The 23383-nt window shown below is 37.1% G+C and overlaps 1 protein-coding gene across 1 annotated transcript in view; it reads left to right on the top strand.

The window, feature by feature from the left end:
• LOC137035699 (prostaglandin F2 receptor negative regulator-like) overlaps nt 1–23383 on the top strand; it is a 43665-nt gene that overhangs the window by 5643 nt on the left and 14639 nt on the right. The window contains exons 3-6 of the mRNA XM_067409231.1: nt 2424–2840; nt 17272–17694; nt 20732–21136; nt 22726–22833. Coding sequence (XP_067265332.1) covers nt 2424–2840; nt 17272–17694; nt 20732–21136; nt 22726–22833 — 1353 coding nt within the window. The remainder of the gene's footprint in view (nt 1–2423; nt 2841–17271; nt 17695–20731; nt 21137–22725; nt 22834–23383) is intronic.

Raw genomic sequence — 23383 nt, 5'->3', positions numbered from 1 at the left:
ACACTCACACAGAAATGTGTTGTCACCTTACCACCTCGGGTGTGCTTTATTTTCTAATAATTCAATGGCCTGTAGTCAATTATTTCATACATCTTACTAAACTTAATTGTAACATATATGTTGTCATTCTATCAGCTGCCCTGCACTAGCCCTTATAGGTCAACATTTTCAAAACCTATAAAGCCTGACATATGAAATAGGATTTATTTATTTTTTTTTTGAAAAATATCAGTTTAATGAACAAAATCTGCAGGGGGAAAAATATGTTTTTTTTTCATAATCATATTTGTTACCTCTGGCTTTTATTGCTTGTATAGTTTGATTTAGTGAGAATATGGAAAGAAAAACGGATAAATTTTATTCAGAGGCTCAAACTGACCAAAAATATGTAACTTGCTGCAGATGCTGATATTTATATGGATGAAATTCTGATGCTTTATAATGTATATCAATGAGATCTTTAAAACAATATAGCAACTACTTTGATAAAATCATATAAATATCAAATAATTATCTGCCAATAATATATCTTGGTAAGATTTTTAAATATAGTAGTAAGATATTTAAATGTTTAGTTTTTTGATCAAAGCTCTGTAGTTTTAAAGCACATAATGCAATGCAGTACAATGATGATTAAGAGATGAACAAATAATCCTTTCTCAAAAGCCTGATGATCATATTTGAGACTCACGATTTTTCTAATAAATGATGGATAATCAAGAGTCGCTTCAGTGCATCAGTGTTCATCTTGAAATGTTACTAACACTATCAAAGTGATTCTTACATTTACTTTATAAAAAGAAATCAGTGCAGATTTCACAGCAGAAAGAAATGTGAAGCACGAGCTGAAGGACGATTGTACAATTAAACTAAAAGACTTTTACTTGCTAAAAAAGTATGAACTGTCAAACAAACAAGAGAAGGCCTGTAGCAGATTGTGTGAGACAGGATTATCAGTAAAGTTTTGATCATGTTGATCATTTTAGAGGCTTTACATGTTTAAACAAGGCTGCACTAGGAGTGTAAATGGAATGCGATGTGCTGCAAGGCCTGGAGTGTGACAAAAATACAAAGACTTATTCTTTGCTCTACTTACTAGAGTGAAAGTCTCTAAAGCTCCGAAGCTTTCTTTCAGACAGCATGCTGATTTTATCACTCCATTCCATTTCTGGATGCACCAATAGAGAGAATTAAGAGCACAGAACAACACAGGGAACATAAAATATGAGGTTCAGCTAATTCATAATACAAATCTGTTCATTCTAACTGGGAGTTTAGTTATACAAGATGAAAAAGTTCACCCCAAAATAAAGTAATTAAAGGTATGGGACCTATAGTGCCCCTTTTACAAGATGTAATGTCAGTCTCTGGTGTCTCCAGAATGTGTCTGTGAAGTTTCAGCTCAAAATACCCCACAGATCACTTATTATAGCTTGACAAATTTGCCCCTATTTGGCCGTTTTTGTGTGTGTCCCATTAAATGCAAATGAGCTGCTGCTCCAGAAGAGGGCGGAGCTTTAACATCTCAACAACAACAAAGCTGGAGAATCTCACGCAGCCAAAATGAGGATTGTCAGTAACGTGTTCAGTCTTTTATTGTTCAGGCCTTAGAGAGGAGCATTAAACAAGCCAACACAATCAGGAATTTCCCTAAAACTTTAGCCAAAAGTCAGAAAAGCTTGATTCACTGTGACACAGACACAGAGCGTGAGAGAGGTCAAGGGTCAAACACAAACTGGCTCTTTGCAGCTCTTTTAGCTGGTGTTGTGATGTAGTAGTAGTAACCGCACTGTTAAGAAGAACAGTACATGAAGTTCAATATAAAGAGTCACGTGAGACCTGCAACTAAGTGTGATTTACATGTTTTAATGTTCGTTTAAAAAAGATGGCAGATCAGATTATGATTATCAATGTTGAAAACGCTTTAATATTCAGGATTCTTTGATGAATGGACAGTTCACTAGAACACATCATTATTGTAAATGATTTTACTGTCATATTCAATCCTTGCTGAATGAAAACATTAATTTCTTTAAAAAACAAATCATGCTGACCCCAAACTTTTGAGTTGTAGTGTAATCTATATGTTTTTTCCTTCATGATATCCCATTAATATTGTATTTGTTGTATTTATCAGCTTTTTTAGAGGTGAAGTGTGAAATTTCTGCAGCACCAGTAGCAACAAACAAAATTACAGTCTTTTATTTGAGCGGCCAGACAGGGTCGAATATAAAAACATTGTCTAAACCATGATTTTAAGATTGGGGCAGGATTATCTGTTTGTCCTAACAATGGAAGACGAGTTTTGAAAACAAAATTTTTGCAATTCTGTTTGGTGATGTGAAAGTCACACACTTCACCTTTAAACCCTTTGACGCACATCCCTCTCCTGCCTGCTTTAAAGTGTCCTTTGTTCTGTCCAGTGATCGGGGACAGTCTGAATGTTACTTCAGCCATTCCCAAGTCATCGGTGTCCGAGGGAGAATCGGTAGAGCTTCAGTGCAACACGACGCGTGGCTTCACGGAGCACACCTTCCTCTCCGTCACCTGGTCCATCAGGAAAGGGAACATAGCGTTGGAGGAAATCTTGACGTTTGGGCCGGATGATAAGGTCAAAGTTGGAAGCAACTACACTCAGCGTTACACAGACGGCGAGCTTCGCTTGGACCTTCGTGGAGGTGGATTTTATGGACTAGTCCTGAAGAGAGCAAAGCCGTCAGACCAAGGGGTGTATGTGTGTATGGCCCAAGAGTGGGTGAGGCAGGGAGAAGGAGGAAGAAATTGGAGGAAGATTCTGGAGAAGTCTGAGGAAATGGGGATGGTTGTTGTTACACCCACAGGTGAGTCACGTCTCATTCTCTTCTCAGTTCCCATTATGTGAGTCTGTTTTCTGTACAATTGTGGGCCTAGATCAATGAAACTTTGGGAGACAGATGACTCCATTACCTGAGACATGATTATGAGGTTGTGTGTTAAAATATAGCTGGTATTAAGGTGTTTTATAAAGCTCCTCAGCGATGGCACTGCAGAATGAACGGTACTATTACAAAATATGATTCTTCTCCATATTTGATGACTCATGATACTGAAGAAGATGTGACAACATTTCCAGAAAGAAATTTTTTAAGTGTCCTTGGTACTTAAAGAATTTTTTTCATACGTTTTCTTCATCCTTTCTTCAAAAAATATTATAAGCTCTCACCCAAATTAACCAGCTAAATATAATGGCATTACAAACTTTGATGTGAAGCACTACTAATGACATAACTTTCAAACTACTTATATTTTAATGTTAATGCTAAGTTTTTTGTGAGTTTAGGGCAGGGGTGTCAAACACCGTTCCTGGAGTGTCACAGTCCAGCAGAGTTTAGTTTTAACACACACACCTGTGGTTTTCATATAAGCCTGAAGGTCTTGATGAGATGTTTAAATAGGGTTGAAGCTAAACTCTGCATGCCTGTGGTCCTCCAGGAACTGAGTTTGACACTTGAGTTTGAATGACATTATTCGCTGTGATTCATGGGAGTAGATGAACACTGCTGATCTCATTTGCCACACTTTCAATTCCCATGGCAGAAACAGGTTTTCTCGCTGGATGATTTCCCTTTGGGATTATGGGTAGTGTAGTTCTTCAGCAGAAATGATAGTTTTTCGCTTCAGAAGGCCTTTATTAACCCCCGCGGAGCCGTGTGGAGTATGTTCATTATGGATGGAGGCACTTTCCTCAGCTCATACTCTTTGATCCTCGTTCACTGCCATCATAAAGCTTGGATGCATCAGGATATGTATTAATATTCCTCTGACTGTGTTCATCAGAAAGAAGAAAGTCATTTACACCTAGGATGGCTTGAGGGTGGGTAAAACTTGGGCTAATTTTCATTTGAAAGTGAACTAATCCTTTAAAGGTGCCCTAGAACTTTTTATTTTAAAAGCTGTAATATAAGTCTAAGGTGTCCCTTGAATGTGTCTGTGAAGTTTCAGCTCAAAATACCCCATAGATTTTAACTGCCTATTTTGGGGCATCATTAGAAATGAGCCGATTCAGGGTGTGTGGCCCTTTATGTTCAAACTTTTTATTAGAGCAAATGTTATTACAAGAAAATAGATTACAAATGTAACATTTTTCCCATTTTGAGACTTAACCTAACCATAATACATAACCATAAAAAAAATAAATAAATACAATATATATTTAATACAATATACATATTATATATATATTTATACATACAATCATATATTAACTAGGAGGTAGAGTATTAAGAGACTTGAAGTAATCAATAAAGGGACCCCATTTATTAAAGAAATGACTTTTCCTACTTTTTCCAGTTTAAAAAAAAAAACATGGTATCCACTAGCCATTGGGAGGTTGTTGGAGGAATATTAGATTTCCAGTGGAGCAGAATACGGCACCTAGCTAACAAAGAAGTAAAGGATAAAATATCTTAATTGTTTTGAATTAAACTGAGACCAGATTAAACTGAGACCCAAAGATTGCTATAGCGGGGCAAACACCAATTCTAACTTTTAACACTTTAGACATAGTTGTAAAATAATTTAACCAAAAATTTTGCAACATAGGACAAGTAAAAGACTCAAATTGCACAGAGAAGCATGACACCTGTCGCATCTGTCTTCAATATTAGGAAATATTTCAGATAACCTGGCCTTGGAAAAATGAATCCTGTACAGTACTTTAAATTGTATGAGGCCAAGACGTGCACAAATTGTACTGGAATGTATTCTGTCCAGTGCACCCACTCACCAGTCCTCTTCAAAAGTTTCACCCAATTCTGACTCCCAAGCTGTTTTAAATTTGTCAATATAACAGTCATTTAAACCTAAAATACAACCATAAATTCTTGCAGTTTGTGGTGTGTGGCCCTTTAAATCTGGTGCTCCACACCCATCGAGCTTGCGCTTGCCTTAAACAACATAAAAAAAATTTCAAATGGCTAATTTAACCCTCAAAATGGATCTTTACAAAGTGTTCGTCATGCAGCATGTCTAATCGTGTAAGTACAGTGTTTATTTTGATGTTTACATTGATACTGAATAAGTTTGAGGCTGTGCTCTGTGGCTAACGGCTAATGCTACACTGTTGGAGAGATTTATAAAGAATGAAGTTGTGTTTATGAATTATACAGACTGCAAGTGTTTAATAATGAAAATAGCGACGGCTCTTGTCTCCGTGAATACAGTAAGAAACAATGGTAACTTTAACCACATTTAACAGTACATTAGCAACATGCTAACGAAACATTTAGAAAGACAATTGACAAATATCACTAAAAATATCATGATATCATGAATCATGTCAGTTATTATTGCTCCATCTGCCATTTTTCGCTGTTGTTCTTGCTTGCTTACCTAGTCTGATGATTCAGCTGTGCACAGATCCAGACGTTAATACTGGCTGCCCTTGTCTAATGCCTTGAACATGAGCTGGCATATGCAAATATTGGGGTCATACATATTAATGATCTCGACTGTTACGTAACAGTCGGTGTTATGTTGAGATTCGCCTGTTCTTCTGAGGTCTTTCAAACAAATGAGATTTATATAAGAAGGAGGAAACAATGGAGTTTGAGACTCACTGTATGTCATTTCCATGTACTGAACTCTTGTTATTCAACTATGCCGAGGTAAATTCAATTTTTGAATCTAGGGCACCTTTAACATGTTTTTAAGAGACCATCTAAACTCTAAATAGATGATTTATCCTTTTAATCCTGTGAGTGTAAACACATCCTCATGTTTGGACCAAATGCACAAAATGTATGTATTCCAGTGCAAGGCATTATGGGTATTCCCCCTCTGTAATATATGCAATAATATGAGATTCAAGGAATTTCTAGCTTTAGTTTGCTTTTATAAAGCTAGAAACTCCTTGAATCTCATATTTATTGTATCTATTACTGAGGGGGAATACCCTTAATGCCTTGCACTGGGATTAATACATTTTGTGTATTTTGTTTGCTTTTTAGGTAAACACAGGTTTACAATATTCACATTTCATAAATCCATACTATATTAAAAATAAAAAAGAAAATGAATCCTGAAAGCAAGTAAAGACTAGCTGTGATGGTTATAGTGCGAGTTATAAGGAAAGTGGAACTGTTCAAAAGGTTCGGGATCAAACTGAGCTGCTCAATGTTAGACCAATAAAAAGTGCTCACTATTTAAATTGACAAGTTTCTCTAAATTAAAAATATTCCTTTATTTTATTATTTAAACTTTTTAGTTCCTTAGAACTAAAAAGTTCCTTTAAAATAGAGTATTCTACAAGATGGTCTGACTGACACAACACAGCCTCGCTGTCTCAACCTGCTGCCTTTTAAACGACTGTTTCTAATTAAACTGATCTTTGCACTCGGGTATGAGTGTTTTGTGTGCAGTATGCATTAGATAGTCAGTGAACATACAGTGGGTTTGCCGTCTGTGACTGAGATTATCAGGGTTGTCTGGGTTACAGAACTTTACTTGAACTTTTTTTTTTTAATTTGCATTGGGATTTGTAAGAGAAATTATTGCCTCTAGACATCAACCAGGAGACAATGGCGCTTTCGAAGTCCCTGTTATTATGAAGCATTATGAACAATGATACCGAAGTCTAAGGGATTTCTAGACTGTAGCTGTGATCCATTATTAAAAGTTCTTTCATGAGGCTCTCTCTTCAGTAAATGGGTTCATTTTATCTCAGCTTGCCTTGAAGTTATAAAGAGGCCTACGGGGCTTTGCGAATATTGGCAATGACTGATCCTATTCAAAGTCAGAATGTCTGAGGATGCCCGTATATTGCACCAAAAGGACCAAAAGTACCGTAAAAGAATCATTAAAGCTGTCTATACTCATACTCGAGTCTTCTGCGGTCATATGATATAAGATTAATGTGATAGTTTTGGTCTGTATCTGTCACTCTTCTCTGATTTATTTCCTCTCTGTCCTCCCGTTCATTCTCAAGAGAACATTCAGATGGCCATGTTCTTGTCGAGTGCCGATCACACCATCTTAGATTTGGCTGGATATACTTCACTGACCACACAACATGCATGGAAAACTGAGCGATAACTTTAGATGATGGTTTCTGGCTTAAGTAATCACTTGTTTTCGGTTTTTATCTCTGACTTGCTCACAGGACCAGAAACTCCCTCAGGGAACAGAAAGTCCCAAACTCTTCCAGACGCGCAAACGTTTTCCCTCGGGGAACTCTACCTTGCCCTTCCCTACATCACCTTTAAACTATGTAGTATTACTAGATGCCTGGACGCAGTTTTAACAGTGGCGTGTTTAATGGAGTCGGTTTTGTTTGCCGTTGGCCCTGATGTTATCTCGAATCTCGACCCTCTTACCGGCCTCCAGACTGCAATGCAGCAACGTGTGAGGGATGTTTGAAGTTTAGCAGGCAAACCGAGTCACTGTCCAATCTCAGTGCACTGCAGTTCACCCTTCATGAATGGGAAGCAGATCTTGGTGGTCACAGTATTTTAGAAAGTAGTATTTGATAATACAAAAACAAGTTTAATAACTTGTTTTGTATATCACTATACACTACAGTTCAAAAGATTATTTTTGTGTTTTTGAAGGCTGTATTGTTTTATATGGTATAGTGTAATTTATTCCTGTGATCAGAGTTGAATTTTCAGCATCATTACTCCAGTCTTCAGTGTCACATGATCCTTCAGAAATCATTCTAATATGATGATTTGATGCTCAAGAAACATTTCTGATTATTATCAATGTTGTGCTGCTCAATATTTAACAATGAATACTTTTTTTCAGCAAAGATGCATTAAATTGATCAGATGTGACCGTAAAGACATTTATAATGTTACAAATGATTCTAATTCAAATAAATGCTGTTATTTTCAACTTTCTATTCAAAGAATGCTGAAGACAGGGTTCGTATAAAGTGCTTGAATTTGACTTTGAAATGTAAGTCCTGGAAAAGCCTTGAAAACAGCCATATTTATGGAAAGGTACTTGAAAATTGTGTGAATCATTGAAAGACAATATATATGAAGTTAGTGTTTAATTTTATCGATAAAACAATCGCTTCATGCAAGATTAACGCTGCAGCCTGTCTGATATACATATAGAGCCATTTCACATGGCTATGAACGTGATATTGCTCATATAAACATCCAAGCATATGATACAGCTTTCATTCTTCAGGTCAATCATATATTCATGGCTAAAAAATTTGTTTGAATAAGGAAAACGATATCTTTGTCATAGTGTCCTTTCAATGGTTAAAGTTACCACAGTTGATGCATGTGCTGCACTTTATTTGTACCATTTTGTTTTTTAAGAATTTGAAAGATAATAAAGCTATTCTTTTGATAAGTGAGATATAGTCCTTGAAAACCAAAAAAGTAGTGCTTGAAAAGTCCTCAAGTCCTGGAAATTCATTTTACAGTATCTGAAGGATCAAATTTCTGAAGGATCATGTGACACTGAAGTCTGGAGAAATTATACTGAAAATCAGCTTTGATCACAGGAATAAATTGCATTTTACTGTATATTCACATAGAAAACAACTATTTTACATTGTTATAATATTTCACTTTATTTTTTATCAAATAAATGCAGCCTTGGTGAGCAGAAGAGACTTCTTTCAAAAACATAAAAAAATCATAGTTATTGCAACCTTTTGTCCAGTAGTGCATCTCCATATCACTTGCCTTTCTTGAGTCCACTTTCTTTTTGGTTCAGTCCAGTGTTGAAGTAATGTAACTGTGTGTGTCTGAGCAGAGTTCACTCTCAGTGGAGCTGGACAATAATCTCTAACCTGTTGTTTGTCTATGAATGATTGATCCAGTCTTTTCCTGGTGTACCTGTCTGTTAACTCCACTCATGTAAGAGAGAGATGATTCACTTTCCAAGGCTTTGCAGTGTCAAATGATAGAAAGAGAAACAAAGCATTTCTTGTTTTACATATGTGAAGTAGGGCTGGACGGTATAGGTGACAAATGGACACAAACTTTTGTTTTCATTAATACTTTATATATTTTATAAGGGAAAGTGTATGCACAGATGCGCTGACTTAAGTTTAACCAGTTTAAATCAACTCTTTGTACTTTTCATTATTTTGACACAACACAAGGCCACATGAGCTAGAAAACATAGTTACAACATGAGGTAATGAAAATGACATGCTGTGTGTAGTTTTGTATGTCACACCGGTAGATCTTTCCAGCTATTCTGACACTGTTTCCCACGGTTACATTTACATTTATTAATTTAGCATATGCTTTTATCCAAAGCAGCCTAAAATGAGGAACATCACAGAGAATAAGAGCAAACAATATCTGCAGTACATAAAGTGTAAGCTAGTACACAAGCCAGAGCAGATACAGTAGAAATAGATTGAAGTAATTGCCAGTTTATGGTTGTGTTTTAGTTAAGTGTGTGTGGAAGAGCGTGTCATTCTTCAGCTTAGGAAAAGGGAAAATTAGAGACTAATAAGTAAAACTTTAATAAGCATAAATTTGCCATTAATCTTTCTTTCTGTTGTGGAGGTGTCACACCCCAAGAATGAATACATTTTAATTAACAGTAGGAGGAGGTAAACTTTCTTTTGTTTTTCATGAACTTCAAAATGTCTTAATTTCTCCTGTTGGGATTCTGATTAACAACATTTCATGGATTCCCAATAGATTTATTCAGTAACAAGTGAATTTTCGGTAACACTTTAGTTTAGAGTCCGATTCTCTCTACACTCTAAAAAAAAAAAATGCTGGGTTAAAAACAACCCAATTTGGTTTGTTTGGGAACCCAGCGCTGGATAAATATTGGATAGAACACATGCTGGGTTATTTTTACTCAGCTTGCTGGGTTTTATATAGTGATGCACCAATATGAACATTTTGGTCGATACCGATAATCGCTATTTGAAAGCTGATAACCAATATATTGGCCGATAAATCTAAATCCAATTTTTTATATAATTTTTGAGAGCCTGATTACAAAAAAAAAAAGGCTCACCATTAAAAGTCATGTCCCAAACACAATCATGATATGTAGCCTTAATGACAGACCTGCACTGTATGTTGCACTTAACTGTATTTTTGAAGTCATTTTAATCATATTTCAAGCAGTTCAAAACCATCATGGAGGGCTGAAGTGTCTCAGCTGAAGGAAATAATACATTATTTATTGGCTGTAATATATGCCAGCCAAATTTTCTTATCAGGCTGATAACAATAACATTACAAGTGAACATACACTGCCCTCCAAAAGTTTGGAAACACCCTAGAAAAGTGGGGTTTTGGACAATATTGGCATGAATCCTTTTTAATTTGTGATAATTTTGCACTGATAAGGGACAAAACAAACTACGAAAACACATATTTTATTATATAAACAGTTTATACATAGAAAAAACCTAAATATTCGATTCATCTAAATATCCAGCATTAGCAGCTCTCTGACCTAAACTGGTTTCTGATTGGTTCATTGTATTCTAAACTTAATTGTTGAAGCTATTAACGTGTGCTGACCCAAAAATCTGTTACAAACCTGGCCAAGTTTAAACCAGTAACCAGCATCACAGCTGGCAAAGGGGCGTGTCTGACTTTGACAAGTTTATACTGCCATTATTATGTAATCAAAATGAAAATTATTATTGCTGGTCTTCAATGTCAAGTTACTGTAATGTATTTGCACCAAAAAATGAGAAGGATTTATGCTGATATCGTCCAAAACCACACTTTACCAGGGGTGTTTCCAAACTTTTGGAGGGCAGTGTATATCGACCGATACCAATATGGTGGCCGATATATCATGCATCCCTAGTTTTATCAACTTTTTTTTTTTTTTTTTTTAATTAGTGCGGGGTTAATCAATTTGATAGTGGTTTTTAGTTTTAAATAATAAAATTCACTCTAAAATCTCTCTATACATATAGGACAGGAACAGTTCATATACAATATTTTTTGTTCAATGACAAGTCAATCTTTTACAATCATAAAACACTCCAAAACATTTAGTAAATGTTTGGCCAATGGAGTCTGTGGGGAGAAAACTGGTATCAGTAGGCTGTTCCAGTTCATTAAATGGTGATCTTATATATTAATTTTTGAAAAGTTACATAAAGAACAGCATTACCTTGTGCCATGTGCACATCTGTCAAGCATTTAAGTTTCAGCCATTAAATGCATAGCGCACTACATCAACAGCGCTCATATTATAGCGTCAATTGGAAACGTCCATGGTCGCGCCGGCGCGTTATTTGCTTTGAGTGTAGATCCAGTGTTAGCTGCGTTTGTAGAAGGCTAGCATTTCCAAGCTGCGGTGTACATAAAAAAATAAAGATCAAATGTGAGACTACAGACGTTTTCCTCTTTTGTACAGCAATAATTTGATAGGAATACACTGTAATACAAAACTTAATTTCGTTCAGGAATTTCCCCTCAGGAAGTTTTCTCTCAGAACAGAAACCTAAATGACCATTAAGTTCCAGTTTTAACCGGTTTGGCACAGACTACCCAACATTGGGTTATTTACCAAGCACTGGGACGGTATGTGAGGGGGTTCACTGACATTAAAAAATGACCCAGCAGCTGAGATGCAGAAAAACTACCCATATAAAAAATAACCCAATAAAATTACCCAGCAGGCTGAACCCAGGTTTTTTTAGTGTAGTAATTAATGAGTCATACTCTAATTAGCTAATTAGGTCACGCAAATTCTATATTTAGATAATAAAATGTCAATTACGCTACAGGACCACTACCACGTTTTACTAACAGATGTTATACCGTGACGTGAAATATATCCTGATGTAATATTTTGCATGAATGGACCATAATATTTCTCGACTGTATTATGACAGGATGTGCTTCTAAAGTGGCAGAAGGAAGTTCCTCCTTTGAGTTCTCCTGAGGCCTCGTATTCCTTATTAATCTCTCGTTCTAGTGGCTCATTGTGAAACATTACAGCTGTGTTTTTGCTCAGCTCTCACACTGTCGGTTGCGTGCTCGCAGAGCAGCAGCACGCCGTTTGCCGCTGGTGATGGAATCATGTCAAGGATTTCTGTGCATCGTGCAGCTTTATTTTTGAAGTCTCTTCTCCCTCAACGTTAAATGTTAATCAGTGTTTTGCATATTCTAACTGCGCTGTGAATTCAGCTTGGGGAATTTCCACGTAGCTGGATATTCAAAGCTTGCCACATAATGCTGCCAAACGTAATGTGCCGTAGCCCTCTTTGTCAGAGCTTGTTCCTTTTATGATAGTTTCTGTGATACTGTATGTCTGTTTGTAATGTTTCTGAGGACACAGCAGTGCTAGAGGAAGTGCATGAATGTTATAGTGTGATGTGGGTCAGGGTAAGATAAGGAGCAGAGGAACTGGTTCAGCATGTGCAGAGACTAATTTTATCATTTCAGGCCCTTTGTCTTTAACAGGACAGGACTTACAATAGAGAGCTAAATCAAGTGTTTTTCACATACAAACAGGTGTCTCTTCTCACAGCACACAACAGCTGAGTACAGTGTGACTGCAGTGAGCTGGTCCGGTGTCAAATACACAACGCCAGACGTGTGTGTGTGTGTGTGTGTGTGTGTGTGTGTGTGTGTGTGTGTGTGTGTGTGTGTGTGTGTGTGTGTGTGTGTGCGAGCTCATCATAGCTTGAACAATGACAGCTGAAAATCGAGAGAATGTGCACCCTTGCCCTTCCCTTCATACCCAGAGAAAAACTAAAAAACTAGGTTGACTAGCATACATCTACAGACACTGAGACTGGGTGATGTATAACGGAAACAATTACTGTATGTCTCTGTGTTTTTTATTCTTTTGATTCATTTTTGATGTGTTTGACGTGAAATGGCTGTAAAGGGGTGATTTATTTTTAGTCAGAGAAATCAATCAATCATTTCAATCAAATAGTCCTTTGGAGCCAAGTAGATAGGCATGTGTCGGTATCAAATTTTCATGTTGCGATTAATTGATGAAGCTTTTATCACGGTATACGGTATTATCACGATATTAAAATAAGTTGCAAAACCATTTTTGTCATAGTTTAACAGGTTTAAGAACTCTTTTTGTAATAAAACAAAAACAACTCTGACTGAAATTTTTAAACAGATTAAAATGCAAAAGAATTAGGCTATAAAGAACAACAGATAACACTTTACTCTGTTTAATGCATTAACTAAGATTGAGCAATAGCTACATTTGTTACAGAAAGTGTTTTTTTTTTTTTTGTTAATGTTAGTTTAGAAACACAACTGATCATTGTTAGTTTTATCTAAGGTCCATTAAATAAGTTATTTTGATTTTAGTAATGTTATTAAACAGTAACTAAGAAATTAACATTAATTAATAATAATTAATACTTTATAAGTGTATTTATTGTCAGTTTAGTGATAATGAATTAACATGTTAACTAATGAAGCTGTATGTTTTCAAAGTTTTACTGAACAATAACAAATAATCAGAACATTTCTAATCATTAGGGCATGTTGTAGTCCAGATTAAAATATAAAAATGTTTAGGTTTGAAAATAAATATCCTTTTAAGTCGTTTTTAAGTATTCAGTATTTGGTGCTGTGATGAACAACACTGAGATTACCAAAAAATGAATGAAATTACTTTGTTTGCACGGTTTCCGTGGTAACCGCTGCACGCTGCTGTTCCATCAGCGCCCTCTGCTGTCGGAGAGTGAACGCGCACTTTCACTCAGCGCGTCTCCTTCACTGGTTCCGCCATGTGCTTCTCGTGCACGCTGGGATTGTTTACGTCTGAGCGCGTGTCCTTTTGACGCAGAATACAGCGGTGTTGTGCATTTTATACGATTGATGGGTAAAGTATTCTTAATTGCCTTATAAAAAATTAATAATTGGTAATAAATTATTATTTACGGTATTCTGAAGTGCCGACGATTACAATATCGCGCTTATTCATTATCGCGATTTATCGCATTACCGAATATCGGCATAAGTCTACAAGTAGATTTAAAATGTTTCATTAAAGAAGCACATTAAAGGATGCATCAAAATCAAAATTTGATCAAAAATACATTAAAAATAGTGAAATATTATTACAGTGTAAAATAGCTGTTTTCTATGTGAATATATTAACTAATTCCTGTGATCAAAGATGAATTTACTCCAGTCTTCAGTGTCACATGATTCTTCAGAAATCATAATAATATGATGATTTGATGCTCAAGAAACAAACAAAAAAAGCTATGTGATAGTGTACAGATGAGATGTGTGAACAGGACTTTCCAAAAATACTGGTAAATCAGTTCTGGCACTTTTCCAGCATGAGAAGTCAGCAGTAGATGATTGTGTAAACAAAGCATAGGATCACGTACGAGGTAAAAGTTTGCTTTGGGACGATCATAAAGCCCTACTGGTATTCTGACAATGCATCAACACCATGTTATGGTTTTAAGGGTAGGTTTAGAGCTTAAAGCCTCACACATCACACCTCAGGAAAGTAATGCTGGTAGCATACTCTGAGTTATTTCTGTGAAGATGTGTTATATACCTTTTTACACATTTCACACTGTCCTATTACAGCTTGTTTTGTGCCTCACAAAGCAGCTGCCTGTGTTTAAAGGATTAGTTCACTTCTGAAAGAAAATTTCCTGATAATTTACTCACCCCCATGTCATCCAATATGTTAATGTCTTTCTTTCTTCAGTGGAAAAGTAATTAAGGTTTTTGAGGAAAACATTCCAGGATTTTTCTCCATATAGTGGACTTCAACGGGTTGAAGGTCCAAATGTCAGTTTCAGTGCAGCTTCAAAGAGCTCTACATGATCCCAGACGAGGAATAAGAGTCCATTGAGAAACCATTGATAATTTTCTAAAAAAATATAAAAACTTCAATTCTTTTTAACCACAAATGCTCGTCTTGCACTGCTCTGTGATGCTGCACACATTCCGTTGGAAAGGTCACGTGTGTTTTAGGCAAAAGTACCGCGGTAGGGTGAAAAACTACTAATTTTCTCCTCCAACTTCAAAATCGTCCAATATCATTGCTTGACCTTTTTTTTTTTTTTTTTTTTTTTTTTTTTTTTGTAAAAGGCGTTTGACTTGGTCTTTGCACGTTCGCTTTGTAAACACTGGATCGGTACTTCTGCCTACGTCACACGTGACCTTTCCAACATGATTACGTAATGCGTGGCGCATCACAGAGCAGTGCAAGATGAGCATTTGTGGTTAAAAAGTATATAATTTTTATATTTTTTAGAAAATGAGTGATTGTTTCTCTAGATAAGACCCTTATTCCTCGTCTGGGATCATGTAGAGCTCTTTGAAGCTGCACTGAAACTGACATTTGGACCATCAACCCGTTGAACCCCAGTGAAGTCCACTATATGGAGAAAAATCCTAGAATGTTTTCCTCAAAAACCTTAATTACTTTTCCACTGAAGAAAGAAAGACATGAACATCTTGGATGACATGGGGGTGAGTGAATTATCAGGAAATTTTCATTCTGAAGTAAAGATATCACAATAGGGAAGAAATCACAACTTTCATTTCATGCCAGGTTCGGGGGAAATATATCTGAAAATTAATGAAAGACGTTTTTATGCAATTCATTTGGTGACATACACTCTAAAAAACACTGGGTTAAAAACAAGAGCTGGGTAAATATAGGACAGAACACATGTTGGGTTAATTTTACCCAGCAAATTGGGTTGTTTATCTTTTTGAATAAAATCATAACATTTTTTGCAAGGCATCAGGCGTTTCCATCACGTGAAAAGACCAATGTGACACTCGTTTAGGTGACTCACATCATGCCCCTTTATGTTGCTTTGCATAAAATTAACTGATATACAGAACAATAACATATTTTTAGATCAAATAAAATGTACGCAAACCTGTATTTTACCGAAGACATGCACAATTTGACGGAGCTGCACTGCTCTCTCCTGAAGAGGGCGCAAAAAGCCCGCGATTAATAACTCAACCCCTGGGTTATGTCTGACCCAGGAGCTGGGTAACACAAAAACTACCCAAACTAGGGCTGGGTACCGAACTCGATACTTTTTAGGGACCGATCGAACTGCCTCGATACTATCGAGTATCGAAAAGTGTCTTTGTCATTCGGTACCAAATTTCGGTACCTCAGAATGGAGCCGAGTAGAGGGGCGGAGAAATGCTTTCGCTGTCTCGTTGAGGAGCAAGTAACGTTGCGCTACATTATTATTTATATCTAAATATATAAAACTATACGCTCGAGAGAGACCCTATGTACGAGAGGGCGAGTGAATCAACGGTTTCGTTTTTAGTTTATCTCCGAATGGACGGGTGAGAAACGGCTGTTTATGTGAGCAGCCGGTTCACTACAGATACTGTTAACAGAAAACAAAAGTGTCGCACTGCCTGCAGAAACAGCGGAACGCGCGATGTTTTTTAGACTAGTTATGGACAGGTACAACACACAGCAGCTTTACAGCTTTCGTCCCTCAAGTCTATGGAAACACGCGACCGGTTCGTGACAGGCTCGTTCGCCTGCACGAGCACAGGCTCTGCCTCTGGCTCCAGAACGCGAACAATTCTGCTGAAAAAGGGGTATCAGCGTCCTCCTGATACTGCGGATAATCTGCGGGTCGGGCCAAGTAATAAAAAAATATCATTCAAATTAATTGCGGGTGGATGAGAGATGAATCATTAATGTGTTGATTTTAATAAAGACACAGAACTCTTATTTCACGGTAAGACGCAACGAACTTGCGTCACTCTTACTTCCGCTTTGATCTTGTTAATAATAATTATTTTTTTGAAGAAGAACATTTGCTGAGTGATTTAAAAAGAGCCTCACATACTGAATGTTTGCATTGAAAACTAAACTTTATTAAAACTATTTGCACTGATTTATTGTGTTGGGTAAATTTTGTTAATTTGTGCTTTTTTATTATTCCCCGCAGTGGCTCAGGAGATGAGTCTTTGAGTCTGAAAAAAGGTCAACAAAGTTAAAATATAAAACCAAAGATTTTTTTTGAGGTTATGTAATCTTGTTTAAACAGATTTTATAAAATTAGTATCGAAAAAGGTATCGTTTAGGTATCGGTATCGAAGTCAAGGTATCGGTATCGTCTCGGTATCGAAAAATTTTTAACGATACCCAGCCCTAACCCAAACACTGGAAAAATAACCCCAAAAATGACCCAAAAAGCTCAACCCAGGACTTGGGTAGAAAAAATAACCCAAGATTTTTTAGAGTGTAGTTCATGCTTAATCATTAGCTGTAGATCTCGCAAGTGTTATGTGTGACTGATTGTCTTTATTTTCCTTTCCTGTCCCACAGAGCTGCAGTTTAAGGTGAACCTTACAGCCTCTCTGAAGCCTCAGTCCACCAGCGAACCCACTGAACTGCGCTGTCAGGTGGTCGACCTCCTCCACCTTCAAGATGGCCGCCTGGGCGTGACCTGGACTTACTCTACAAACGCACCTGGAGACGTACCTCAGAAGAAGATCACTATAGCCTCCCTGAATGAGCAAGGAGCTCTGATTGCTGGAAATGAGTACCAGCAGAGGCTGGACAGCGGGGACATAGCGGTGACCAGGAAAGAGTCCAACGTCTTCGTTCTGCGAATGCTCCAGACTCAAGATGCAGACATGGGCTCTTATTCCTGCATGGTGACCGCATGGATGCCCACCCGGCAAGGTGGATGGGAAAAAGTGAAGGAGGTCCAATCAACTCTGGCTACTGTTCAGTGGATACCAAAGAGTAAGCACTAAATTCCTTCATTTTATTGTCTATTACATCTAATTTGATAAAGATGAAACATTTCTTTGGCCAGAAACACACTTAGCCAGCGCATTTAGCAGCAACTTCACTGTCCCTTATCCTGTCCTTTTAGGATTTGCAGTCGCTGTTCTGATATTTCATTTTTAGCCCATGAGCTCAGAGCTCCCAGCATCTGAGGCCGAGAGTTGTACCACTTATAGCACTGTTTAAAAAGCATGCATCAAAGCTTGGAGTTTGAAAGTCTCTTAGTGTCTCTCATTTTCAGCACTCAATAAGGGATTAGAGTAAATGACTTTAATTGTGTCTGATGGCGTCTTCTCTGTGAAGACACACAATGGCCGCTCTGTCTGGGACTGGACGCTTTCCACTGCACCCTTGATGTCACTGATACTGTGCTCTGAAACTATATCTGATACTGACAAAATTTACATTTCTGATACTTGTTAGGTGGCGAGCGCCGTAGTAAGGTGTGATGGCATCTGTTAGTTCATTTCTGGCAGGGTAGAACCATATGGCAAAAAGCTGTGAAATTTGGCACACTAATTGAGGAGTGTCTAATCATTTTTTTTGGAGCGATTTTGGGATCGATCTCTTAAATCCACTAGCAGCACCAACAGCTCATTTCCTATGAACTATGTCATCTAGGCATGGAATTCACTATGATTATATCTTGATGCTGCTCCTACAAATTTTGTCAAATCTTTACCAAAATATGATGATTTTTGCACTTCATCTGAAGTCTTTGAAATCTTTGAAGGATTTCCAGTCAATCTCTTTCAAATTTTACTGGTGAGTCTCCAAATAGAGGTCATTGAGATAAAGAAATAAAGACTTGTGGGACTTCTGCAGAATATAAATATCTGAAAATAAATTAAAAGATGCTCAAATGTATTTTGTTTTTAAGGTGCAGACACTTTATTTACAGTGTGGTAGAAATTCCCCTACGCACCTGATTTAAAGGGTTAGTTCACCCAAAAATGAAACTTCCGTCATTAATTACTCCCCCTCATGTCGCTCCACACCCGTAAGACCTTCATTCATCTTCAGAGATATTTTTTGTCCACCATAGACTGCAACATAATTGGCATCATTCAAGGTCCAGAAAGGTACTAAAGACATTGTTAAAACAGTCGACATGACTGCAGTGGTTCAATCTTAATGTTATGAAGAGATGAGAATACTTTTTTATATGCAAAAACAAAACAAACATAATTACTATATTCAAAAACTTTTCCTCATCCTTGTTAGTCTCCAACACAGTTGGCGCAGTGCATGACTTCCTTGTTTATGTCTGAAGGCCAGTTCATTATTGGCTGGCTCCTGCGTCAGCATCACATGAATGTGTCGTGCTGCTCACGTGACCAGGCATCGGCCAATACTGAACCAGCATTCTGATGTAGATCCTGGAAGCGCTGCAATGTAGATAGCTGGAATAAAGTTGTTATTTTTGTTTTGTTTATGCGTACAAAAAGTATTCTAGTCACTTCATAATATTAAAGGGTTAGTTCACCCAAAAATGAAAATAATGTCATTAATTACTCACCCTCATGTCGTTCCACACCCGTAAGACCTTCATTCATCTTCAGAACACAAATTAAGATATTTTTGATGAAACCCTCCATAGCCAGCAATGACATTTCCTCTGTCAAGATCCATTAATGTACTAAAAACATATTTAAATCAGTTCATGTGAGTACAGTGGTTCAATATTAATATTATAAAGCCACGAGAATATTTTTGGTGTGCCAAAAAAACAAAATAACGACTTATATAGTGATGGCCGATTTCAAAACACTGCTTCAGGAAGCGTCGGAGTGTTATGAATCTTTTTTGTCGAATCCTGATTCAGATCACGTGTCAAACCGCCAAACTGCTGAAATCACGTGACTTTGGCGGATTCAATACACTGATTCATTTATGATCCGAAGCTTCCTGAAACAGTGTTTTGAAATCGGCAATCACTATATAAGTCGTTATTTTGTTTTTTTGGCGCACCAAAAATATTCTCGTGGCTTTATAATATTAATATTGAACCACTGTACTCACATGAACTGATTTAAATATGTTTTTAGTACATTAATGGATCTTGAGAGAGGAAATGTCATTGCTGGCTATGCAGGCCTCACGGAGCCATCGGATTTCATCAAATATATCTTAATTTGTGTTCCAAAGATAAACGAAGGTCCTAAAGGTGTGGTAGCCAATCTGGATACCTTGATCATGAGGTTGGACATACACTGGACACCTGTCTAGTTTTATTTCTCCTTTTGTTATTTTCAGACACAGTAATTCTGGCCAAAGTGTTCGAGACATTCAGTATTAAAACATGTATAAATGTTATCCTTTTGAGGAAAGAAATGTTAGTTATGATTAATTAAAATTAGATAAAGTTAAAAGTAAAAAAATCTTCCTCAACCGACACATGGTTCAGTATTTTTAATGGCTTTCAATTGCAAGAAACAGTGAGGCAAAGTAGCATCCTGTTTCCTGCTGTGACGAATGCAACAAGGTGAGGTCCGTTGTTGAGGAATTAGACAAAGGAGCCTATGACACCACAGAGAGACAGAACCTTACAGGATTGGGCCTGAAAAATCTGCATAGACCTCTACCTGTGGGCTTTTGCAGAAGGGATGAAAGTTGAAACAAGAAGAAAGTTTATTTTAATGCCTTGAAGTCTCTTCAATATTGCTTGAGTTAAACAGAATTCATTGATGCCCCATTTGTTACATTTTTGCCAATTTTGCCGTATAGTTTTCCCACTGCTACTCTTAAAAAAAAATTGTTCTTCAGATGTGTTTTGTGACCCCCTCACCCACTGGTCAAAGCTGTACAATTATTTATATCTGCTCTCAACTGCTTGGCCTAAACTTGGTTCTGCTGTGTTCTGGCTATTCCCACAGTTCTTGCTTTCAGATAGATTTATGTACAAAAATGTATATATATATCCCTGTCTCTTTGAGGGAAGTTTGGGGACTTTACAAATGTTTAATGATGTATTTTTGTGTGGTCTGTTCAGTTCCAGTTTTGCAAGTAGTAGCCCACCGTGTGAGAGAAGCTTCGACTGCTGGATCCACGTTTGAGATGACCTGTCAGGTGACGGGTCAGCACCTGAGGAATCCCGGCTACACCGTTCTCATCCGTTTCGAGGAGATCTTTGGAGGCAAGTCCCGGAAAATGCTGTCACTCAGCCAAGACTCGGTCCTGCAGTCAGAGGAGTGGAGCGAGCCGAGCCGGATCGACAGCGTGGTTCTGGAGAAGACCGGGCAGCTCGAGTACCGCTTCCGTCTGTATGGGGCCCAGGACACAGATCGCGGATTCTATTACTGCGATGTCACGGCCTGGACACGGGATCAGAAACAAGAATGGATCAAAGCCGTCAGCGCGGAGTCCAACAAGATTGAGATTGCCTTTGTGCACACAGGTATTACCATGCTAACTAGACTCCGAATACAGTGAGCTTGAGCACTCATTGGGTGATGCTGAACTGCCTGTAGGTGTGTTTACAGCTGGGTCATGTTACCTCTCACTCTCTAATTCTGTACTTCCCTCTTCATGTCTGCTTCTGGATGACTAGAGCTCTATAGTCTCTCCCTCAGGGCAGATTCCTGCTGTCCACAGACTCTCTCTCTCTCTCTCTTAATCACTCGCACACTCTCTCGTTCACAGGCAGCATTTTTAAAACATCATAGACACACTCCTGATGTGAAAGTTTGTTCCAAAAGCTGGAGGCCAAATTCTAAGGCCAAACCGCATGTATCCTCCACAATGAAGGCTATCCTTTTATGGAAAAAATAAATCCAACATGGCAGAATTGATTTTGATTTTATATATATATATATATATATATATATATATATATATATATATATATATATATATATATATATATATATATATAATTTCAGAGCGCTGCGTCATCACATATTTTTATTGGCCAACCCGGAAGTTAGCGTCACCCTGTGGGTTTTTTTTTTTTTGTGTGTGTGTTTTTTTTTTTTGTGTGTGTGTGTTTGTTTTTTCAATAGAAACCCCAATATGGTCTGTGACCAAACAAAAGTTTATGATTCATCAAAGTTTTGTTCATCCTGATAATCTTGAGAGATTTTTCACGAATTTTGAAGCCTAAATACAATCACCAGAAGAAAAAAGCTAATGTAGCCTACATTAGGGAACTACACCATGGTCACAACATCACCAACATTTAAAAAAAAAAAAAAGTTTCTCCCTGAAAGTTTGAGTTAGAATAATATGCAAGAGTGTGATTATAAACACAGTGAGGCTGTAAAAGCGGATGCTGATGAAGTTTAATGTCTTGAAAAAGATGTTTGCCATCAAGTGTCTAAATGTGACTGCAGAGGTTGTCTGGGAAAAGTAAACGCTTTAATCAAAAGTGGTATTAAAGACGTATTTTATGTTGTAGAATAAAACATCTGTGGTTAACACAAGCTCTGTTTATTTCAGGCTTTTAATAAAAATTAAAAAAATAAAAATAATTTGGGATGAAGGGAACCCTTTTTTGGATTTTGCCCTACAAAAATACATCATCCCTGCAGCTATCTTTCATTCACTGTTAAAGTATCTATAATAGTTTAGACTAATTAAAATGGACCAATATTTGTGTGTTTTTCACTTTAATATGCAGAGTACGGCATCATTGCGTCTTTTGAAATCAGTAGAGAAATGAATCTCTCCTGCAAAGCACTATTTTGAGTTTCACTGTGTGGAATTTTACAATTCAATCACTTTTGATATTCAAATTCAGTCAGGATGCTCCCTGTGTAGACAATAGACTGAGAGGCTCACTAAGTTTTGGAACGGAGCCTCTCTCACTCTTTTACTCCATTTTGTATGAACTAGAACTAAACACAACTATGAAGAAGCTGATTTTTGAAATGTTTATCAATATAGAAGTCTTCAACAGCCACTTAAAGACTATGCAATCTTGGTAGACTTTAAAAACTGAATGTGTGTGTGTGTGTGTGTGTGTGTGTGTGTGTTCCCCCTCTGCAGGTCCAGTGTTCAACATATCCATTCATTCAGAAGCAAACAGTGTGTTACCAGGAGACACGGTCCAGATGAAGTGCATCATTTCCATCCTGAACGCTTCTCCTAACACTGGCAAGTACTGTTTGTGCAGTGCAAGAGAGAATAAATATACAGTACAATTTATATGATATAAAGTTTTTTAGAATGTTAATAAACGAATGGATTTCTTTGTGTAAAAAGAAGATAAAACTAAATGGCATCTTCAAGAAAATCCTACTAGAGTTTTTCTCTTTTATAATTTCAAACATTCAGATTTTTAAAAACAAATGTGATTTAGTTTGATTATTGATCTAATCCAATGACATTGCATTTTAATTTTGGTTTATGTCCAAATTCTTATAAGTAACCAGACTGAGATTTTATTGTACATATTTTTGGGGAAATGTTTCTGACATGTTCTTGACAGCTTTTGTGAGAATGACTTCACAATGTCACATTCTGCCTAAAGCATTGATGTACGAACTGAATCTCAAAAGTAACCAAGTGCTTTAAGAATTTTAATTATTCAAAGTTTTTTTGTAAAACACTTTTTAGCTTTTTGCCAGTCATTTTAGCATCTCTGCACTGTTCAGTTTCTGGCCTTAATCCGCTCTCACCTTGTAAGCTCTCTGGATGGCATGTT

Source organism: Chanodichthys erythropterus, chromosome 14 (genome assembly GCF_024489055.1).
Source record: "Chanodichthys erythropterus isolate Z2021 chromosome 14, ASM2448905v1, whole genome shotgun sequence".
Classification (NCBI taxonomy): Eukaryota; Metazoa; Chordata; class Actinopteri; order Cypriniformes; family Xenocyprididae; genus Chanodichthys; species Chanodichthys erythropterus.
Note: the sequence above shows the minus strand (reverse complement) of the source record. Positions and strands in the feature narration are given on the sequence as shown.